General features: G+C 45.1%; 2 protein-coding genes across 2 annotated transcripts in view; one reads left to right on the forward strand and one right to left on the reverse strand.

Annotated features, from left to right (window-relative positions):
* The window catches only part of IGFBP7 (insulin like growth factor binding protein 7), a 77,819-nt gene that overhangs the window by 50,807 nt on the left and 7,455 nt on the right, over nt 1-19,557 (forward strand). Inside the window, exon 2 of the mRNA XM_001083041.5 lies at nt 17,160-17,269. Coding sequence (XP_001083041.3) covers nt 17,160-17,269 — 110 coding nt within the window. The remainder of the gene's footprint in view (nt 1-17,159; nt 17,270-19,557) is intronic.
* The window catches only part of POLR2B (RNA polymerase II subunit B), a gene marked incomplete at its 3' end in the record, with an annotated part of 126,819 nt that overhangs the window by 50,529 nt on the left and 56,733 nt on the right, over nt 1-19,557 (reverse strand). The window contains 1 exon segment of the mRNA NM_001261497.1: nt 17,162-17,271.

The raw sequence follows: 19,557 nt of genomic DNA on the forward strand, positions 1-19,557 counted from the left end.
CTATAAATAATGAGTTTCCTATTTTTATGTATGGTTGCTCTGAAGAGGCGCCAAATCTGAAATCCCCTGTTTTATGAGGAAATTATTTTCATTTACATAAACAAAAGAATAAAGTCTCCAAGGCCAGAACTGATGGTTGCTCTAGAAGGAATGCCTTTGGAAGTTCTACAGTAAGCTCCAGGTTCACCTCACCCTTAGGATACTTTGCATCTAGTTTCTCCCAGTCCTTGTAAAGGCATTATGTCCTCACCTTTAAAATCCAGTCTACGGATGGGTGCACTGGCTCACACATGTAATCCCAACACTTTGGGAGGCCAATGCAGGGGAATCACTTGAGCCCAGGAGTTCGAGACCAGCCTGGGCAACACAGGGAGAGCCTGTCTCTATGGAAAAAAATTTTTAAACTTAGCCAGGCATGGTGGTATGTGCCTGTAGTCCCAGCTACTTGGAAGGCTGAGTTGGGAGGATCTCTTGAGCCCTAAAGGACGAAGCTGCAGTGAGCCATGATTGTACTACTGCCCTCCATCCTGGATAACAGAGTGTGAGAGCCTGTCTCAAAAAAAGAAGAGAAATCTACCTTAGAAACCATGAAAAACTCCTTTCTGTGTCTCCCTGCACTGTTAGGGAACTAATAATTCAAGTAAAATAAAAAACAAAACTCAAAAAAAGAAAGCACCATTAATTAAAGAAAAATAATGACTGCCTAAAATTAGCCAAAGTGCCAGTGCAGAGATTTCTGATTTGAAAAATGCCAATAAGAGCAGAAAAGAGTATTTCCATGCCCCTGCGATCTCCTTCTGTGGGGTAACACGTCCCAAATGCATTGGCATAGCTTTGCTTCACCTTGTTCCCATTTCTCACAGCTCACACCCAGCCGGATGGGCTCCTCTGTCCCCTAGCCGGATAAGAGCAAGTGTGACTTGCCTTGCTAAACGGTCAATTCCTTATGCAAAGCCTTCCAGTTCTCACCAGGCAGGTCCTCCTCTCCTGTGATCAGAGAGGCATATCCATTTCCCTGATTTCAGAGCTGTGCTATTTGGCACTTCTGAGCCTCACTGAACAGTCTGGCTCTTCCTGGCCCAGATTGTTTACTGCACCCACATCTAGCACCTTCTCAGTTCCTCTCAGCACTCGGGAAAATTGTCTTGTAGCTGAACTCAAACACACAGTAATACATATCCTAAGTACCCAAGACACACACACGAGAAGAACTAGCCCACACGGGGGTAAGAGAAGCATTCTGTTCCAGGTTCAGCCTTAGGGACGACACTAGAGAAAATACCAAAAATGGGAGAAGAAACACGAAGTCTTGCTAGGAAGCTGAGAGAAAATCTGAGAACACAGGGCCGGGCGCGGTGGCTCACGCCTGTAATCCCAGCACTTTGGGAGGCCGAGGCGGGTGGATCACGAGGTCAGGAGATCGAGAACATCCTGGCTAACACGGTGAAACCCCGTCTCTATCAAAAATACAAAAAACTAGCCGGGCGAGGTGGCGGGCGCCTGTAGTCCCAGCTACTCGGGAGGCTGAGGCAGGAGAATGGCGTGAACCCGGGAGGCGGAGCTTGCAGTGAGCCGAGATCTCGCCACTGCACTCCAGCCTGGGCGACAGAGCGAGACTCCGTCTCAAAAAAAAAAAAGAAAGAAAATCTGAGAACTCTCAGCAAGGAGTGCATGAGCAAAGGATGGGGTAGATAACGGAGAACTTTTCAGTCTCCGGACATCACAAAAGGACTCAGAAAATGACCAGAGAGACCAAGCTGGAGAAGAGGAAAACACTGAGAAAGAGCAGGAGGAGCTCAGTTATGCGCGGCTGGCTAACGTCTGGGGCTGTCTGCCAGGGAGTCGCGGCGGCTGGGCTGTGACAATGGGAGTCCGGGGCCTGGAGGGTAAAAACATACACAAGTACAAACGCCAGATGCCCGCCAAGCAGCCATCACGCCCTGCGCTCTGCTCCACGGAATCCTGAAGGGGGCTATTCGCACACAGAGATCCCTTTCTTCATCCTCCGCCTTGCCCTCTTAAACCAAACCGAATGTCTTAACAGAGAGGCAGTTGGATCAGCAATGAGCAAAAGGCGGCTCCCAAGTTCGAGGGATTTTGAATAAGACCCACGCACTCCAGACACAGAGCCCCATCTCCGCACAGCACAGTCAAGGGTAGGAATGAGGAAGGTAGAAGAGGGGCAGGATGCACATGGAAGACGACTGCCCTGTTTTATGGAAATGGAAAGCAGTCCAGAAGGAGAACTGCGATACCCTGTCAAAGGAAGGAAAGTTAGACACTGCCCTCTGTCCACCCCCGCGCGATCGAAGTGATGGTGATGCTGGTGTTATCAGGTGTCTGTACCCTTCATGCAGAACCCGCCCACTGCATTTTCTCAATTCTCCATGAATACTGGCACCTCCCAAGTAGCACTTGGTCTCTCACTCCCCAAAAAGACCTAGGAACATAATTTCTTCTAATCTGTTCCCCTCTCCTCCTTTCTAACTTTCCACCTTCCTGTTTTCCTAATCATCTGAGTATCTCCTGCTTTAAACCATGTTTTAATTAAGTGCTTCTACCTAGGGAGTTTTTTTTTTTTTTTTTTTTTTTAGATAGCTGTGCCAGACTCCACGCCCAAACCAATGAGAAATTAGGAGTGCAGCCCAGGAATGGACATTTTTTTCGGCACACCCAGATGAGTCCAGTGTGCAGCCAGGATTGGCAACCACTGGATAAGATCCTGAAGGACAGAATCCTTCCTAGAGGCCAGTACCCGGTGGCTGAGGCTCTGCGTGTCTGCTGCCTATTTCTGCAGATGCCCCGCTATGTAATCTTTTCCAACCTGCATAGCCTTCTGGAGACTGAACAAACCTCTGTTTGGTAGCTCCTGGTCTAAGAAGGTCACCCTATACTGCACTGTCGGACCCCACAGGCACTTTCCAGTGCTATCAGCCTGGCCTGAAGGATTTGCTGGGATTTCTAAAGTGTATATCTCTTTCTTGGGCAGAGTGGTGCTAAACACTTGCCTGGTTCTCAGGGAGCTGAAGAACTTTAGTCTTCTACTAAAGACCCAAGATGTTAAGCTTCCTGGTCCTCCTTGGTTGTCAGAGTGTACAGGGAACAGCAGAATTGACCCCACTGTAGCGTCCTCCCAGGGAGTTCACGCCTCAGCCTTCAGCTTCGCAAAATGTTCTCAGGAGGAGGTTTAGCAAGTCCAACTCTCCTAAAGTAGAAGATCACTTGGGAATCTCTTACATTCTCTTCCCCAGAGGCACATCTATTTCATTTTGTTTATTTATTTATTTATTTATTCTTGAGACAGCCTTGCTCTGTCGCCAGGCTGGAGTGCTGTGGTGTGATCTCGGTGCACTGCAACCTCCGCCTCCCAGGTTCAAGCAATTCTTCTGCCTCAGCCTTCCAAGTAGCTGGGACTACAGGCATATGCCACCAAAATTAGCCTGGCTAATTTTTTGTATTTTTAGTAGAGACAGGTTTTCACCATGTTAGCCAGGATGGTCTCGATCTTCTGATCTTGTGATCTGCCCGCCTCTGCCTCCCAAAGTGCTGGGATTACGGGCTTGACACACCCCGTGCGCAGCCAAGCACATCTATTTCTAAGCAGACTGTAATTCTCGTTAGCACAGGGCCTATGGATAGAGACTAAGCTTTGAAGATGGGTGAGCCTCCCCTTACAGGTAGTTCAAGAAACCCTTCCTGATGTCTGAGGATACCAGGCACTGGGTTAGTATGTAGGAGACTGAGAGTGGACAGGGACTCCAAGATGAAGTGTCCTAGCCAGGCTTGGTGGCTCTCACCTGTAGTCTCAGTCACTCAGGAGGCTGAGGCAGGAAGATGGCATGAGCTTCGACTTCTGGGAGTCCAAGACCAGCCTGGGCAACGTAACAAGATCCCATCCCAAAAAAAGAAGGAGAAATTTCCTAGGGAAACTCACCATCTAGGCTTCTAGGAATCCCAGAATCAGGTGTGACCATCCACATGGTTAGCAATAAGTTTCCTGTGGAAACTTCCCAATCCAATTCAGTGCTTTCAGAATAGGAAATTGCTAGCAAAAACATTTAATACTTGTATTTAAGGTGAGTCATAGTCCAGACAGAACAGGCCCATGAGATGTGGAAAAAATGTGTTTCCAAGACTCTGTTAACATCACTAGGGAGTTTCCTCTCAGGAAGGCACTCTCTATAAAGTCAGTTCTTGCAGGTCCTCAAACCAATTCGAAACCTAGCCTGCTGATTCAACTTGTGTGGACCTCAGCCAGTCTGGTATTAGGATGATAGTGTAGGTATTCCAACTTCCTAGAGGAGCTCTGCTGAATAAGTTAGCTCATGCCCGGGCAATGTTGTTGACACAGCCCGTGTTACCTCATCCATCACATGGTTACCAGAGCGAGTTCACCATCTTGCACACCTGATCACGGTTTTAAGTCCTTCATGGATGTACTTCATGGCAGTAGCAGGGTCCCTTCAAGAATGACACCAGATCACATGTACCAGAACCACCATGGGCAAAAACCACAGCCTGGAGTCAGACTCTTTGTCAGTACCCCACTTTTTTTAGTGCTAGACCCATACAAGGAAGGGGACAAGAATAAGAAAACATCATCAAGGGCCAAGTGCGGTAGCTCACGCCTGTAATCCCAGCACTCTGGGAGTCCGAAGCGGGCAGATCACCTGAGGTCAGGAGTTCGAGATCAGCCTGGCCAATGGGGTGAAACCCCATTGCTGCTAAAATTACAAAAATTAGCCAGGTGTGGTGGCATGTGCCTGTAGTCTCAGCTACTCGGGAGGCTGAGGCAGGAGAACTGCTTGAACCTGGGAGGTGGAGGCTGCTGTGAGCCGAGATTGCACCACTGCACTCCAGCCTGGGCGACAGAGTAATACTTCATTTCAAAAACAAAAAGAAAACATCATTAAATAAGAGATTTGTTTGCAAGCAACCAACACATTGCAAGAAGCAACTTTCTGTGCATGTTCCATGGTCAGTTCAAACTTACAGTGTTAATTGTGAGATATCACAAGATTGACAGTGATTGTAGTGAGACATCTGAGTACTGCGTCCACTTGAGAAAAATAGACTTAATGCTCCCTACAAAGATTCTCAGCGTCAAAGATTGGAGCCAAAATGAGGTGTCTTATTAATCCAGAGGTAACTAGCAATCAGCCAGGAAACTCAGCTCACAAGATCTGGGCACGCGGTCACCAGAGCTGCACAGTATTGAATGGTCTGCTCTTAGACAGACTGGCCCTGCAAATGCATGCCTGGAAGCTAAGCAAGGCCTTGCTATTCACTTACCTGCTTTACCTGGGGTGGGGTGGGGACGGGCCAGGTAGTCAGCAGCAAGCTGATGGAACTGCCTCTGGAGAAACTAGTGAGAGGGAGTGCCAAATCTGTCTTCCTTTCACCCAAAGGACCACACATAGCCTTCCCAGGGCTAAAATGTCGGCTAGATAGTGCTTGCCCTGGTACTTCTGGTCTCCCCACTGTGGTTCAGTGCCTCCTCATAGCCCAGGTGATACCTGAAATTCAGCAAATTTAAACCCAAGTCCACCCCTTCCCCTTCCTCAATCCAGCACCTTCCTCAGACCGACACCCCTGCTTCTGTTCATGATGCAGCAGCCTCCTGTAATGTTTGAGGCTCACAGCCTTTAAGTCATGCCCCTCTTCCCCACATCCAGTCACTTATTGGGTAGTGTTAGTTCCTCCTGAATAATCCCCCAAGTCTTCCCCTTTTCTCTCTCTTATTGCTGCGATCTTGAGTTAGAGCCTTAATCCCCACCATGTCCCATCCTGCTGCAGAGACCTCCAAAATCATCTTGGGAAATGCCACTTGAATCATGACACTCCCACTTTCAGAGACACATTGGAGGGTAAGGCCACCTCATCTGCCTTCTGCTATGCCCTTCACCACACACGAATCCTCTTCCCAGGCTGGCCTGCACGCTCACTGTTCCGAGGCGGCCAGTGTTTTCCTGCCTCTCCTCAGGCAGGCCGCTGTCTTTCACCTTCCTTGATTAAAGTCTAATTTCTGCAATGAAAAGTAACAGCTCATACTTATTGAATGTTTACCCCATGCCAGGTAAACCTTCCTTTTGATGGTCTAGTGACTGAGATCCTACCATTCCATTTCACAGATGAACAAAGCGGGGGAAGTGAAGTAACTCGTGCAATGTTGCATCACTCAGGAGTGGTAGAGCAGAATTCCTGATTCCAAGTCCACGTCCAAACTCACTATCGTCTATTACCTCCCAGCATTTTGTTCTTACTCTAACTGCGCTAAACCTCCCCAACACCTCCCCAGTAGATTATATTTAGAGAAGAGGAAGCAATTCTTACACACTTTTGCCCTAGACGTGTTTGGCAGGGTCCCATTATTATAAACTATGGGTTCTTCATTCACACTAAAGTGGAAATGACTAACAGTAGGTTCCATAACCAGATGAATTTGCCTTAAACTAAAAGCTTGAGATTAAATCTGGCCTACGCTGCCCAAAGTGTTGTACTTTCTTCTCCGCCCCTGCTGTCCTCAGCCAGTACTCCTGAGACCATGTGCTAGATTCCCATACCAGGGTTCAGCTGCTACATCATCCCGCCTCTGGAAGTTCCCTAAATGACGTGCCTTGGCAGATGGCTCTGCTCTTTAATTAGCCATACAGTTACTGCTTCCCCTTATTTAATATCCGGAAGCTTCCACTTGTTTCATCCCCTTCCCCCTCTTGGCCATAGTGCCTTCCTACTATTCTTTCCCGTTTTGTATTTTTGTGTGGTCCTGTTCCCTTCAATGTGTTATCAGAATCTCATCTCAATCTAGGGATTTTTGCCAAGCTGTCTGAACTCTCTATCTCCATATGTGGTATCTGAGATCCTTCCTAAACCCTGATTTTCCCCTTATTTGGTATTAATGCACACACTATTTTCAGGACCCAGCATAAAGAGTCAAGATGAGTGTTGTTTGCAAATCTGTCATAACTTGGAGAAGTCCCCATACTCAAATGTCTTAGCCGTGTTAGTATGTACTCAGTAAGAGCCCAAGCACAGTGGCTTACGCCTGTAATCCCAGCACTTTCAGAGGCCGAGGAGGGAGGATCACTTGAAGCCAAGGGTTCGAGACCAGCCTGGGCAACAAAGCAAGACCCCGTCTCTACAAAAAAAAAAAAAAAAATTATTTTTTAATTAGCCGGGCATGGTTGCACTTGCCTGTAGTCCTAGCTCCTTGGGAGGCTGAGGCAGAAGGATCCGTGAGACTAGGAGTTTGAAGTCTGCAGTGAGCTATGATCGTAGCACTATTGCACTCCTGCCTCAGTGACAGAGCAAGACTCTGTCTATAAAAACTTTTAAAAAGTCAGGCACGGTGGCTTATGCCTTTAATCCTAGCTTTTTGGGAGGCTGAGGCGGGTGGATCACCCGAGGTCAGGAGTTCGAGACCAGCCTGGCCAACATGGGGAAACCCCATCTCTACTAAAAGGCCGAGGTGGGCAGATCACGACGTCAGGAGATCGAGACCACCCTGACTAACACGGTGAAACCCTGTCTCTACTAAAAATACAAAAAAAAAAAAAAAAATTAGCTAGGCGTGGTGGCAGGCGCCTGTAGTCCCAGCTACTCCGGAGGCTGAGGCAGGAGAATGGCCTGAACCCAGGAGGCCGAGCTTGCAGTGAGCCAAGATCACGCCACTGCACTGCAGCCTGAGTGACAGAGCGAGACTCCATCAAAAAATATATATATATACATATATATAAATCAGCCGGGTGTGGTGATGGGTGCCTGTAATCCCAGCTACTCAGGAGAACCCACGGGGCAGAGGTTGCAGTGAGCCGAGATCACAGCACTTTACTCCAGCCTGGGCAAAAGGGCAAAACTCCATCTCAAAAAAATAAAACTTAAATAAATAATTAATAATAAAATAAATGCTCAGTGAGAACCATAATGTGAATAGTATAACCCAGCATGATTTGGTGTGAGGATGATTGATAATCCTTTTCTTCCAGCAGACCTACCCATCTCAGTGGGATTTGCTTCAAGTGATGTATATTCAAATTAATTTGCATCTCCTGGTCATATACTAATTGGTTGGTGAGTGGTTAGTAGCCAAGAAACATTGCTTATGGCAAGAGAAAGTCAAGTGGAAGATTAAAGAAAATCATGATGAATAATCTGCCAACTGATAAATAAGATAGCTATAACACCACTTTGGTGAGGTGTACGCTTTTGGCCATGTGTACACTGGTGCATTTTCAAGACAGTGGCTATCTTTTCACTTCTGTTTGGCTAATCGTGTTATGTTGTTCTGAAGTTACTGCTGCCCTATACCCACTTCATACAACCTGAGTTCTGTCTCCTTCCAATGAACATGAAGAACATTTGATTCCGTGGTTCCTGGTTCAGTTCTGATTCCAACAGGATGCTGGCATCCTCAATTAGGCCAGCTGAGGATAGCATTAGAGAACAGTGATGCACTACGCCCTGTGGAACTTACTGAACCCAACAGGATTTTAGAGAAGAAATAAGGGGGAGCCTGAAGCTGTTAGGCTTCAAAAAATGTGAAAGTGAAATGAAACTTCAGCCTTAGAATGTCCAATAAAGTGTGATAATAAATAAGAGGAGGGAAGATATTCCAAGTAGGCAAGACCATCAGCATAAGCAAAGGTGATGAAAGGGGTAGTGAATATGTAATGGTAGGTGAGCAGGACTGCTGGGAGCAGAGAGAGAGTTTGGGTAGAAATGACGTAGAAGAGTGAATTGGTAAAAATAGAAGAGATGATGGGGAAATGAGGAAAGCAAAGAAGCAACAAATATATAGTTCAATATGATATTGGAGGACAGAAATTGATTATTGGGGGAAATCTGACTTTTGACTATTTCCCAGGCTTAATTCAAGTATATTTAGCTTTCAAACATGACTGCTTCTAGCATCTTCTACACAGCTCTTTCAGATGAAAAAAATTGGCTAACTAGGTAAAGGGTGATACCTTTATAAGCTCTATTTTTTTAATCCCTGAGGAAGTGAACCATATTATGAGTCACATACATTGTGTTTAGGGTAGATGAGGAAATGTGTTGAACTGATCTGCAGAGAATGAGAGCTCCAGACCCAGGCAGTGGGACTTCAGAACTTCATAGATGCCAACGATGCCATATGACCCAGCTCTAGGACACATTCTTGATAGGTTCACTTACTTCCAAACCCAAAGAGGATATTCTTAGACACTTCCTAGTTTCTTCATCTTGTAAAAGTGGTTAAGTGGCTTCTCCAAGGTATTTTGGCTATAAATTGTAGACAAGGATTCAGAGCCAAGTGTTCTGTCCCCAAGAATGCTTTTGCCTTTTTTTTTTTAAATAGTAACATCATGAGGACATCTCAGGTCATGGCTGGGGAGTGCTTTGTGCTCTGTAAGAGACTAGGAAATTGTTCACATACTTCTTTAATATTGTTCCTGCTGTGCTTTTTATAGGATAACACATTTTAACTCTGTCCTCACTACTAAGACTTTATATAAAATCAGCTGGAATGAATTGCTGGTCAAATTCAAAATTAATTTCATGTCAAAGTCTTTTCCTCATGATATTTGTGTGTTTTGTGAAAACTGCCCTTCTTAAACTCTTCTGAACAAACTCATAATACTCCAAATTTAAATCCATCCATCTATAAAACTACCTTTTCTATATCAGTAGTACTTTTTCAGAACATACCTATTTCTAGATTATAATCAAATATTCTTAATATAATCTGGTAGTCTGTGAGTCTTTTGTCTAGAACTTAATTTAAAGTGGCAAAGGAGGTCACATGCGTTGGCTCACACCTGCAATCCCAGTACTTTGGGAGGCCAAGGCGGGTGGATCACGTGGTCAGGAGACCGAGACCATCCTGGCTAACATGGTCACCCCATCTCTAATAAAAATACAAGAAGTTAGCCGGACATGGTGGTGGGTGCCTGTAGTCCCAGCTACTTGGGAGGCTGAGGCAGGAGAATGGCGCGAACCTGGGAGGCGGAGCTTGCAGTGAGCCAAGATTGCACTACTGCACTCCAGCCTGGGCGACAGAGCAAGACTCCATCTCAAAAAAAAAAAAGGTGAGAGGACAAAGGAGAAGCCAGGCATGGTGGCTCACACCTGTAATCCCAGCACTTTGAGAGGTCGAGGCAGGTGGATTGCCTGAGCTCAGAAGTTCAAGACCAGCCTGGCCAACATGGCAAGACCCCATACTACAAAAAATACAAAAATTAGCCAGGTGTGGTGGTACACACCTGCAGTCCTAGCTACTTGGGAGGCTGAAGTTGGAGGATTGTTTGGGTCCAGGAGATTGAGGCTGCAGTGAGCCATGTCCATGCCACTATGCTCCAGTCTGAGTGAAAGAGAAGACCCTGTCTCTAAAAAGAAAATATATGGCAAAGGAGGAGTATGCAGACTTAGGTGGAGATTCTGCAGGAGACTTCTAAGTACTTTTAAGGTGATCTGATTCATTAAATTGAATTTTAGTTTACTTTATTTTTAATGTTTATTTTTTATTTGCATAAATTTATGGAGTACAAATGTAATTTTGTTCCAAGGATATATTTCATAGTAGTGAATTTTTGTTTTGTTCCAAACTTAGAACTTTTGTCTTCCTTGCTATAACTTCCTTTAGGATCTGGCTATCTTTCTTCATTTTTTCTTTCTTCTCCTTCTCCTTCACCTCCTCTGTATTAATCTGTTCTCATGCTGCTAATAAATACATACCCGAGACTGAGTAACTTATAAGAAAAAGAGGTTTAATGGACTCACAGCTCCACGTGGCTGGGGAGGCCTCACAATCATGGTGGAAGGCAGAGGAGGAGTAAAGTCACATCTTACATGGCAGCAAGCAAGAGAGCATGTGCAGGGGAATTGCCCTTTATAAAACCATCAGATCTCATGAGACTTAGTCACTACTACGAGAACAGCACAGGAAAAACCTGTCCTCATGATTCAATTACCTTCCACCAGGTCCCATCCCCCACCCCCATGACACGTGGGAATTATGGGAGCTACACTTCAAGATTTGGGTGGGGACACAGTCAAACCATATCATCCTCCCCCCCTTCTTTCTTCTTCTTCTTTCCCTTCATGGAATGATCAAAAAGAAGAGACCCTCTAAGGAATGATCAAAAAGAAGAGACGCTCTAAGGTTACTGAGCAATAGTTATAAAAAATAGGCAAGGCAAGAAAATGAATTTAGAGGGTTGAGAAGGATCTAAAGAGATTGAATGAGAATTAATTGAGTGCGTAAGGTAAAAGGAAAATGGGGTAGCCTGGTTTGGGTACAGTCATCTGGATAGAAAAATGTGGGTAGTCCACCTTGGGTGGATATCTCTTTACATCAGCCAACACTGAAGACAGCTTGGTTGCTTTCTGGAGTTGCCGAGGGTGGGTACAGGGCAGAGGGAGGCAGTGCACAGTCCTTTATTCTATGAACAGGATGTTTGCTACACAGATGTTTGAGCAGCCTGAAGCTCTTAATGGAACAAGGGCAAGGATAAGTAAATAATTGGACCTATCCTGATGTTTGTCCCTATACATTTCAGAATTCTGTGACCTGTTTTAAATGGAATCCAAACACTGAGTATGAGTTAGATGATAGTGTTGTTATTACCCTTCGCCTGGCCTTGAGGAGTGATTTTGAGCTTTCTGTATGAGAAAATTAGCTCAGAGTGACCTGAAAATTTCTTTATTCTTAAAAACATAAATAAATTCCGGATCTGCCTTGACCTTCTTGGAAGAAAGGCAGAGTGGAAAGAGTTAGAAGTTATTTGGTACAGAGTCATTGAGTAGAGTGCTCTCCTGAGGTAGAACAGAACTGTCAGGAATTGCAATTCAAGATGATTGTTGGCAGTGAAATTGCTTCTCAATGGAAAATGTGGGATGATGGTTCTTGAGAGTCGGGGAAGAGAGTGCAGCATTGTTGAGGCTGCCATCGTATCCACCGAAAACATTTTCAGCATCTCTTCTCTTCTATACAAGACTTGTCCTCTTGGTGTCCCTGTGGGTCACTATTAAGTCGCTTGCTTATTCTTTCTCACTATGTGTCTTCATTTACGTTTCGCTAAAACTTCTGTAATTTGCTTTTATCAAGAGTTTTTCAGCCAGGTGCAGTGGCTCACACCTGTAATCCGAGCACTTTAGGAGACCGAGGTGGGCGGATCACCTGAGGTCAGGGGTTCAAGACCAGCCTGGCCAACATGGCAAAACCCCATCTCTACTAAAAATACAAAAATTAGCCAGGCATGGTGGCGGGCACCTGTAATTCCCACTACTTGGGAGGCTGAGGCAGGAGGATCACTTGAACCCAGGAGGCGGAGGTTGCAGTGAGCCAAGATCACACCATTGCACCCTGGGCAACAAGAGCAAAACTCCATCTCAAAAAAAAAAAAAAGAATGTTTCCATTCCCTTTGCATATTCTGGGGGAATTTCCAGACCAGGTAAGTGGTAAAGAACCAATCACAGCTTAGTAAATAGGAATCCTACTGGGTATCAGCTCTGAACAAAGTACCGGGAAGAATGTTGAATCCCTACAGATTTTTGCAACACAGGAAGTCAGGTGGAGGCCAACCTGCCTCCACCTACTCTAAGAGGTCTGTTGATCACTTGAATATTACACTAATAATTTATTGATGTGACTTTCTTTTGCAAGAGATTGTATCTCAAACCAAAGGCAGTTCTTGTAGGTTAGTACTTTCCAGTTTACATATTGTTTTGTAGTAAACCCAGCATTTGTTCAAGGATATTTGAAATAGCCAAGGGTTTTTGTAAGTGTTGTGCAGCAAACTAATCCTAACAGCCCCTCCTCTGCCCTTCCACTCCATCACCCCAACAGGAGTCAGTGAATATTACAGATTTTTGTAGTATGGAAGTCTTGTAGAATTCTAGGCATAGCCTGGTGGCAGGATTGACAAAATCATTTACATTCTTAGAATAATCCAAATGTTGACTCAACCCATTTACCTAAGGTATTCCAAGCACTGGGAGAGGAGAAAGAGGAACCCATGCTAAGATTTGTCCTAATATTGAATCCCCTGAAGATGGCTGTCATTCAAAGTATTCCTGCCTTCAGGTATTTTTAAAGAATTCATGGCTGGGCACTGTTGCTAACACTTGTAATCCCAGCACTTTGGGAGGCCGAAGTAAGAGGATTGCTTGAGCTCAGGAGTTTGAGACCAGCCTGGTCAACATAGCAAGACTCTGTCTCTACAAAAATAAAAATTAAAAAAGAATCCTTGCTTGTCCTAGAGTGTTTTGCTTCTTGGAATAGTAAGAGGATTGGGGGAAAACAGATATATCATATCTGCCCTCTATTTAGTGCTTCAATTTTAATACAAATAATTTCTAAATTATGCCATAGTTATTGGTGCAGAGATAGACACATAGACCAGTGGAAAAAAATACAGAGTCCAGAAATAGACCCACACATATGCAGTGGGTCTTGTAGATTTCCACAAAGGCATTATTATGATTCATTGGGAAAAAGAAGGTCTTTTCAACAAATGGTGCTGAAGTAATTGGATGTCCTTTTAGGGGAGGAAAAATGAACCTTGACCTCTGCCTCATAGCACACACAAAAATTAATTCAAGATGGAGCAAAAACTTAAATGTGAAAGGTAAAACCATAAAGCTTGTAGAAAAAAACAGGAGATCTTCATAGCCTTGGGCTAGGCAAAAATTTTCTTAAACAGGACACAGAAAGCACTAACCATAGAAAAGAAAACTTGATAAATTGGACTATACTAAAACTAAGAACATCTGTTTTTAAATCCCATGGGAAAAATCCATAGCATGTCTTCAAGATCTCTGGCAGAAAATCAGTCTGGAACCCGTCCGTTAGCCCTCTAGAATCTGCCCCCTGCCCAAGACTGATGACCCTGCTACCTGTACTGGCAATAGGGAGATGAACACGGTTCAAGTAAGTAGGTTTTGGCAGGGCTGAGGCCCTCAGATCCTCACAATAAAATTGTCTTGCATTCCTTGTGTGATTTGGATCTGTGAGAAGCAGCTTTGTTCCCGAGCTCCCCCCAGATCTCTGAACACTGGTATGTTCTTCTCAGAACAATCCTTTGAGATCCCCTGAGCTTTGAAGTCCTCCTGCCAAGTCTGTGTGTGGGAAGGAGAACAGAGCAGCGTGAGGGCCGTTCGAGAGGTGGGCGAAGGCAGTTCAAAGCACAGCCAGATCCGGCTCTGTGGTGTCCAAGCCCTTGGGGTCCCAGAGCCCTAGAGGAAGCCTGGGATAGGGTGAGGCCCAGCCCTTTGCAGGGTGCTGTATTGCTGCATCCAGACTAGGAAATGTCTGAGACAGAGCCAGAAACATAAATACTGCACCACTGTGCTCACCACATTCATGTTAGCAGCAGAAGAGCCAAGCCCCCTGGCCAGGATATATGCTTCCTATTCAGACCTATGGTTTGGAGGGAAGGAAGCACGAAATGTATTTAGAGCTTTCCAAACTTTGATTGTTTGGCACATTCCTACAAAGGGAAAAAATAAAAATATCCCATGAGATTAAAAAAAAAAATCAGCTTCTAATGCTTTAGATGAGTGGGAAAATCTTGCACACTGGGGTCATTTCCTTTCTGTTTCAAGAAATTAATATTGTGCTGGAAATAGCCTGTTGCAAAAGGAGAGACTTCATGTCCTTTGAATGCTGATTATGCCAGAAAACTTTCCAGTCCTAAAGGGGAGGTTGTCCCTTTCCCAGGACTCTGATGCAAGATGACCCTGCAGTTTGCTATTTTGCTAGGATAGGAGACCCAAGTCAACAGAGATTTAAAATTCGGAAGGGGTCATTAATTTATTCATTCAAGAAACCATGCTGAGCATGGAATAGGGGCCAGGTTCGGTTCTGGAGTCTCACACTGCCCCACATGAGGAACCCAGGCTGCCAGCTCCGTGACCGTCCTCTGCAGACAGTCCCGAGTCTTTCTGAAGCCCCCTGGTGGCTGAACCCTGGCATTTAGAATTAGCAGAAGTGACATACTAATTACCAGTAAATAAAAAGTAGGTGTGCACCTCTCTCCTGCAGATGCCGGGAAACCAGGCCATCAGCGGACAGGCGCAGTCAGCAGCACCCGCTCTCTCGGTATCTGTTAGCTTCCACAGTGTTGTGTTTCAGAGCCGAACCAGAAATCGCCCAGGGGGGTTACTTGCATCAGCTCCGGAAAATGTGTAAAGGATTGAAGTCCTGAGGCTTTCCCATAATGTCTTATTTAGGCATCAGTCTCCCTCAGTTGATTAGAGCAGGAATCAGCAAATTTCTTAATAAAAGACCAGTGACAGTGAATACTTTTAGGCCATGCAGTCTCAGCCACAACTGCTCTGGCAGCCAGAGACAGCAGGAAACAAATAAGTGTGGCTGTGTTCCAACAGAACTTTATTTTATGGACATTTCCTTACAATTTTCACACTTTGTGAAATATCCATCTTTTAATTTTTTTTTTCAACCATTTAAAAATGCAGGCCGGGCACAGTGGCTCAGGCCTGTAATCCCAACGCTTTGGGAGGCCGAGACGGGAGGATCGCTTGAGTTCAGGGGTTCAAGACTAGCCTGGCCAACATGGCAAAACTCTTTCTACTGAAAATACAAAAATTAGCTGGGCATGCACATGTAGTCCCAGCTACTTGGGAGGCTGAGGCATGGGAATCGCTTGAGCTTGAACCCAGGAGGTGGAGATTGCCGTGAGCCAAGATCATGCCACTGTACTCCAGCCTGAGCAACAGACTGAGATCCTTTCTCAAAAAAATAAAATTTTTCTTAATTTAAAAAAAATAAAAATGCAAACACCATTCTTAGCTCACAGGCCATGCAAAAACAGATGGCAGGCCAGATTTGGCCCGCAGGCCATAGTTAGCTAACCTAGGACCAGAGAGTCCCACCACTTTCACAGCAAAAAGGATGCACATGGTTTGTGTTGACTCTGAGTAGGGACCTTCTCCAAAGGGTGCCATGATACAGAAGGTGGTGGGTGTGTTCCCTAATTGTGGGAATGGAAGAGCATCACTCTGGCGTCTCTCAGTGGTCCCATACCTGCTGACTCTATTTAGGCGATGGCTTGAGGGTGCCCCCCACTTGCCAATGCCTCCTGCTAGGGACCTGCACACTGAGAACCCTGGGAAAGGGCCCTCTCCTTGGGGACCCTGGTCACACCCAGTAGATCAGTCACTCGTCTTCCTTCTTACCAGCTGCCTCACCTGACCACACTGGGAGAAGGACCCTTGTACCACCTTCCTCGACACCCGGGCCTCTTCTGTTCCAAGGTGCCTTCCGGCAAGGCATGGTGGCTCACACCTATAATCCCAGCATTTGGGGAGGCTGAGGCAGGAGAATTACTTGAAGCCAGGAATTCAGGAGCAGCCTGAGCAACATAGCAAGACCCTGTCTCTACAAAAGAAAATTAAAAATGAACTGGCATGGTAGTGCATGCGTATAGTCCCAGCTACTCGGGAGGTTGAGGTGGGAGGATCGTTGGAGACCAGGAGTTTGAGGCTGCAGTGAACTGTGAACAAGCCACTGCACTCCAGCCTGGGTGGAAGAACGAGATTTTGTGGCAAAAAATAATAATAATAAAATTAAATTAAAAATAAAGGTGTCCCTTACAATCCCCTAAGGCACACAGCACTCCTTTTCTTCCCTGTCTCATCACCCGTTTCAACCTTAGATCCTGAGCTTCTTGAGGCAGAGGCTTCCATCTTGTCTGGGTGCTCAGCACATTTTCAAATATTCTCTTAGGTGTTTTTCTCCATTACCCACGGAGCGGTTGCTTGTTGCCTTTCCAACCAAAATAGAAATAGCAGTAAACAAAAGAAGAAAAACACTGAACATTTTGGAACTAAAATTTTATTATTACTGGAAAAGTCCCAGATAATAAAAAAAACAGCTGGTAAATTAGCACTCATTTAAGCATGGTCTGGGGAAGAAGAAAATTTTCATAACAAATTTTTCTTCCTAATTGTTTTTGTTTGTTTAGATTTATGCATTCCCAAAGTGGACCTTAAAATCATGCTGGTGGCAGGAGGAAGCCAGTGTAGTCTTTGAAATTTGCTTCAGATAATCCACCAAGGGGACGGCTTCATAAACACAATTATTATTTTCTCCCTAAGATGCTGACTCATGTGAAGGGCTATTTAAAAGATGACTTTGGCTTTGTGCCCTCTCCTGCAGGTCCTTCCATAGTGACGCCCCCCAAGGACATCTGGAATGTCACTGGTGCCCAGGTGTACTTGAGCTGTGAGGTCATCGGAATCCCGACACCTGTCCTCATCTGGAACAAGGTCAGTGGCACAGACTTCAAGAAGACGTCCTAGGCTGACAAGCTTCTCTTGCACTGCACAATGATGGTAAAACGTTAAAGCCTTAGCATGCTTTGTTGACTGCAGATGCTCCAGGGTGAAACCTTAGGGCAGTCATACAGGCACCTCCTCTGGATTCATGGGACAAAAACCAGTCCCTGCCATGCTTTAATTAGCAGCATCCTAGAAACTGAGAAACTGGAAGAACAATAATGCTGAATACCTGAACCCACCTTCGGGGTGTGTGTGCACCTGTGGTGTGTGTATGTGTGTGCATATGTGGGTGTGAGTGAAGTGTGTGTGTCTGTGTGTGCACCCTCAGTGGAGACAATATAGCATAGGGGTTAAAAGTGTATGTTTCTCTCTTTCTGTCCCAAAATACCACCTCCAAGCCCCCACCAAGCTGTTTGTGATGTCATCAGTCTCCTCATTTAAGACTGAACATTTAGCTGATACTTTAGATCCTGTCTGCTTGGAGGCATTATTATTATTTTACTGGGAGGCTCGGCTAAGAAGGTAAAAGGACATAAAGCCCTGTAGCCTTCTCCTGTGAGCATGGATTATTTTTTTCAGATTCCCTAAGTGCGGGAGATGGATGAGTACATTTTAAGAGCACTTGGAAGCAGGGTAGAAGGAGTGAGGTGGGATCTATTCTTCTAAGTACCAAGACTGTAGAACCACAAGTTACGGACAAAGGAGACCACTCCAGAACAGAGCATTAAAAAGGAACAAGAGGAGGAATAGCAAAGAAAAAAATTTCTCCTTTCCGAATTTTGCTAAATGCTGGCCCCAAGTGGAAAAAGCATGATATTCTTTTAATAAATCAGTTTTGAAATGACTTCCCAAATGGAAAAAAAGAAAAAAAAAAGTGTGAGGCTGAGTGCAGTAGCACATGCCTGTAATCCCAGCACTTTGGGAGGCTGAAGCAGGAGGATCACTCGAGTCCCGGAGTTTGAGACCAGCCTGACCAACACAGTGAGACTTCGTTCTTACAAATAATTTTTTTTAATTAGCTGGGCATGGTGAGGCATGCCTGTGGTCCCAGCTACTCAGGACACTATGGTGGAAAAACCCCTTGCGCCAGGAGATCGAGGCTGCAGTGAGCTGTGATTGCCCCACTACACTCTAGCCTGTCTCAAAAGAAACGAAAGAAAAGGAAAAGAAAAAGGAAAGAGTGTGAATTCCTTAGCCAGGTTGGCTAGGTTCTCTGCAAGCCAGGGTTTCTCAGCCTCAGCACTATTGACATTTGGGGCCGGATAATTCTTTGTTGTGAGGGCTGCCCGTGCTTTGGAAGATGTTTAGCAGCACCCCCACCTCTAACCACTATATAATGGTAGCATCTCCCATCCCCCTGTCGTGAGAATTAAAAGCATCTTCAGACATTGCCACACGTCCCCTAAGGGTGTGGGGCTGGGGAATTGCCCTGTACTGAAAACCACTGCTGTTAGCCTCAGCTCCCTTCTCTACATTATTAAAGTGGCATGTAATTATCATAAAGATTAAATAAAGTAATGCAGGTAAAAATCACTTGATACATAGTTAGCACTCAGTAGACATTAGCTACTGTTCCTGGAAATTTTTCCCTTCGAGTGGCATTGTCTTGTATAATTATCTTCATATTTGAAGAACAACATCTTCTCAGCATGTATGGTATGGAGGAGGGAAAAGAAAACACTTACTTGCCATTAACTAATACTTCACAATTATACCATATACTTAGGTTTTTGTCTTTTTTTTTTTTTTTTTTTTTTTCTTTGAGATGGAGTTTCACTCTTGTTGCCTGGGCTGGAGTGCAATGGCATGATCTCGGCTCACTGCAACCTCCACCTTCCGGGTTCAAGTGATTCTCCTGCCTCAGCCTCCCAAGTAGTTGGGATTACAGGAGCCCGCCACCATGCCTAACTTTGTATTTTTAGTACAGACAGGGTTTCTCCATGTTGGTCAGGCTGGTCTCAAACTCCCGACTTCAGGTAATCCGCCTGCCTCGGCCTCCCAAAGTGCTAGGATTACAGGCGTGAGCCACCACACCTAGTCGTTTTTGTCCTTTTTATACATTTTGAATTGCTTAGCCTCACAACTGTCCTACGAAGAATTAAAAAAAAATTATCAAACTCATGCTACCAAAAAAGAAACTTCGTTTAAGTAAAAGGGCATAACCAGACATCCCTTTTTAGCTACCCTACTTCTCCAGCAAGCTCTAAGGTGGATGATGGTCTCCCTTGACTATTTCGTTTGCTCATTGTGTGACCGGAGGAGCAACTTCTAGAACT

The sequence above is a fragment of the Macaca mulatta genome, chromosome 5 (assembly GCF_049350105.2).
Source record: "Macaca mulatta isolate MMU2019108-1 chromosome 5, T2T-MMU8v2.0, whole genome shotgun sequence".
NCBI classification, from domain to species: domain Eukaryota; kingdom Metazoa; phylum Chordata; class Mammalia; order Primates; family Cercopithecidae; genus Macaca; species Macaca mulatta.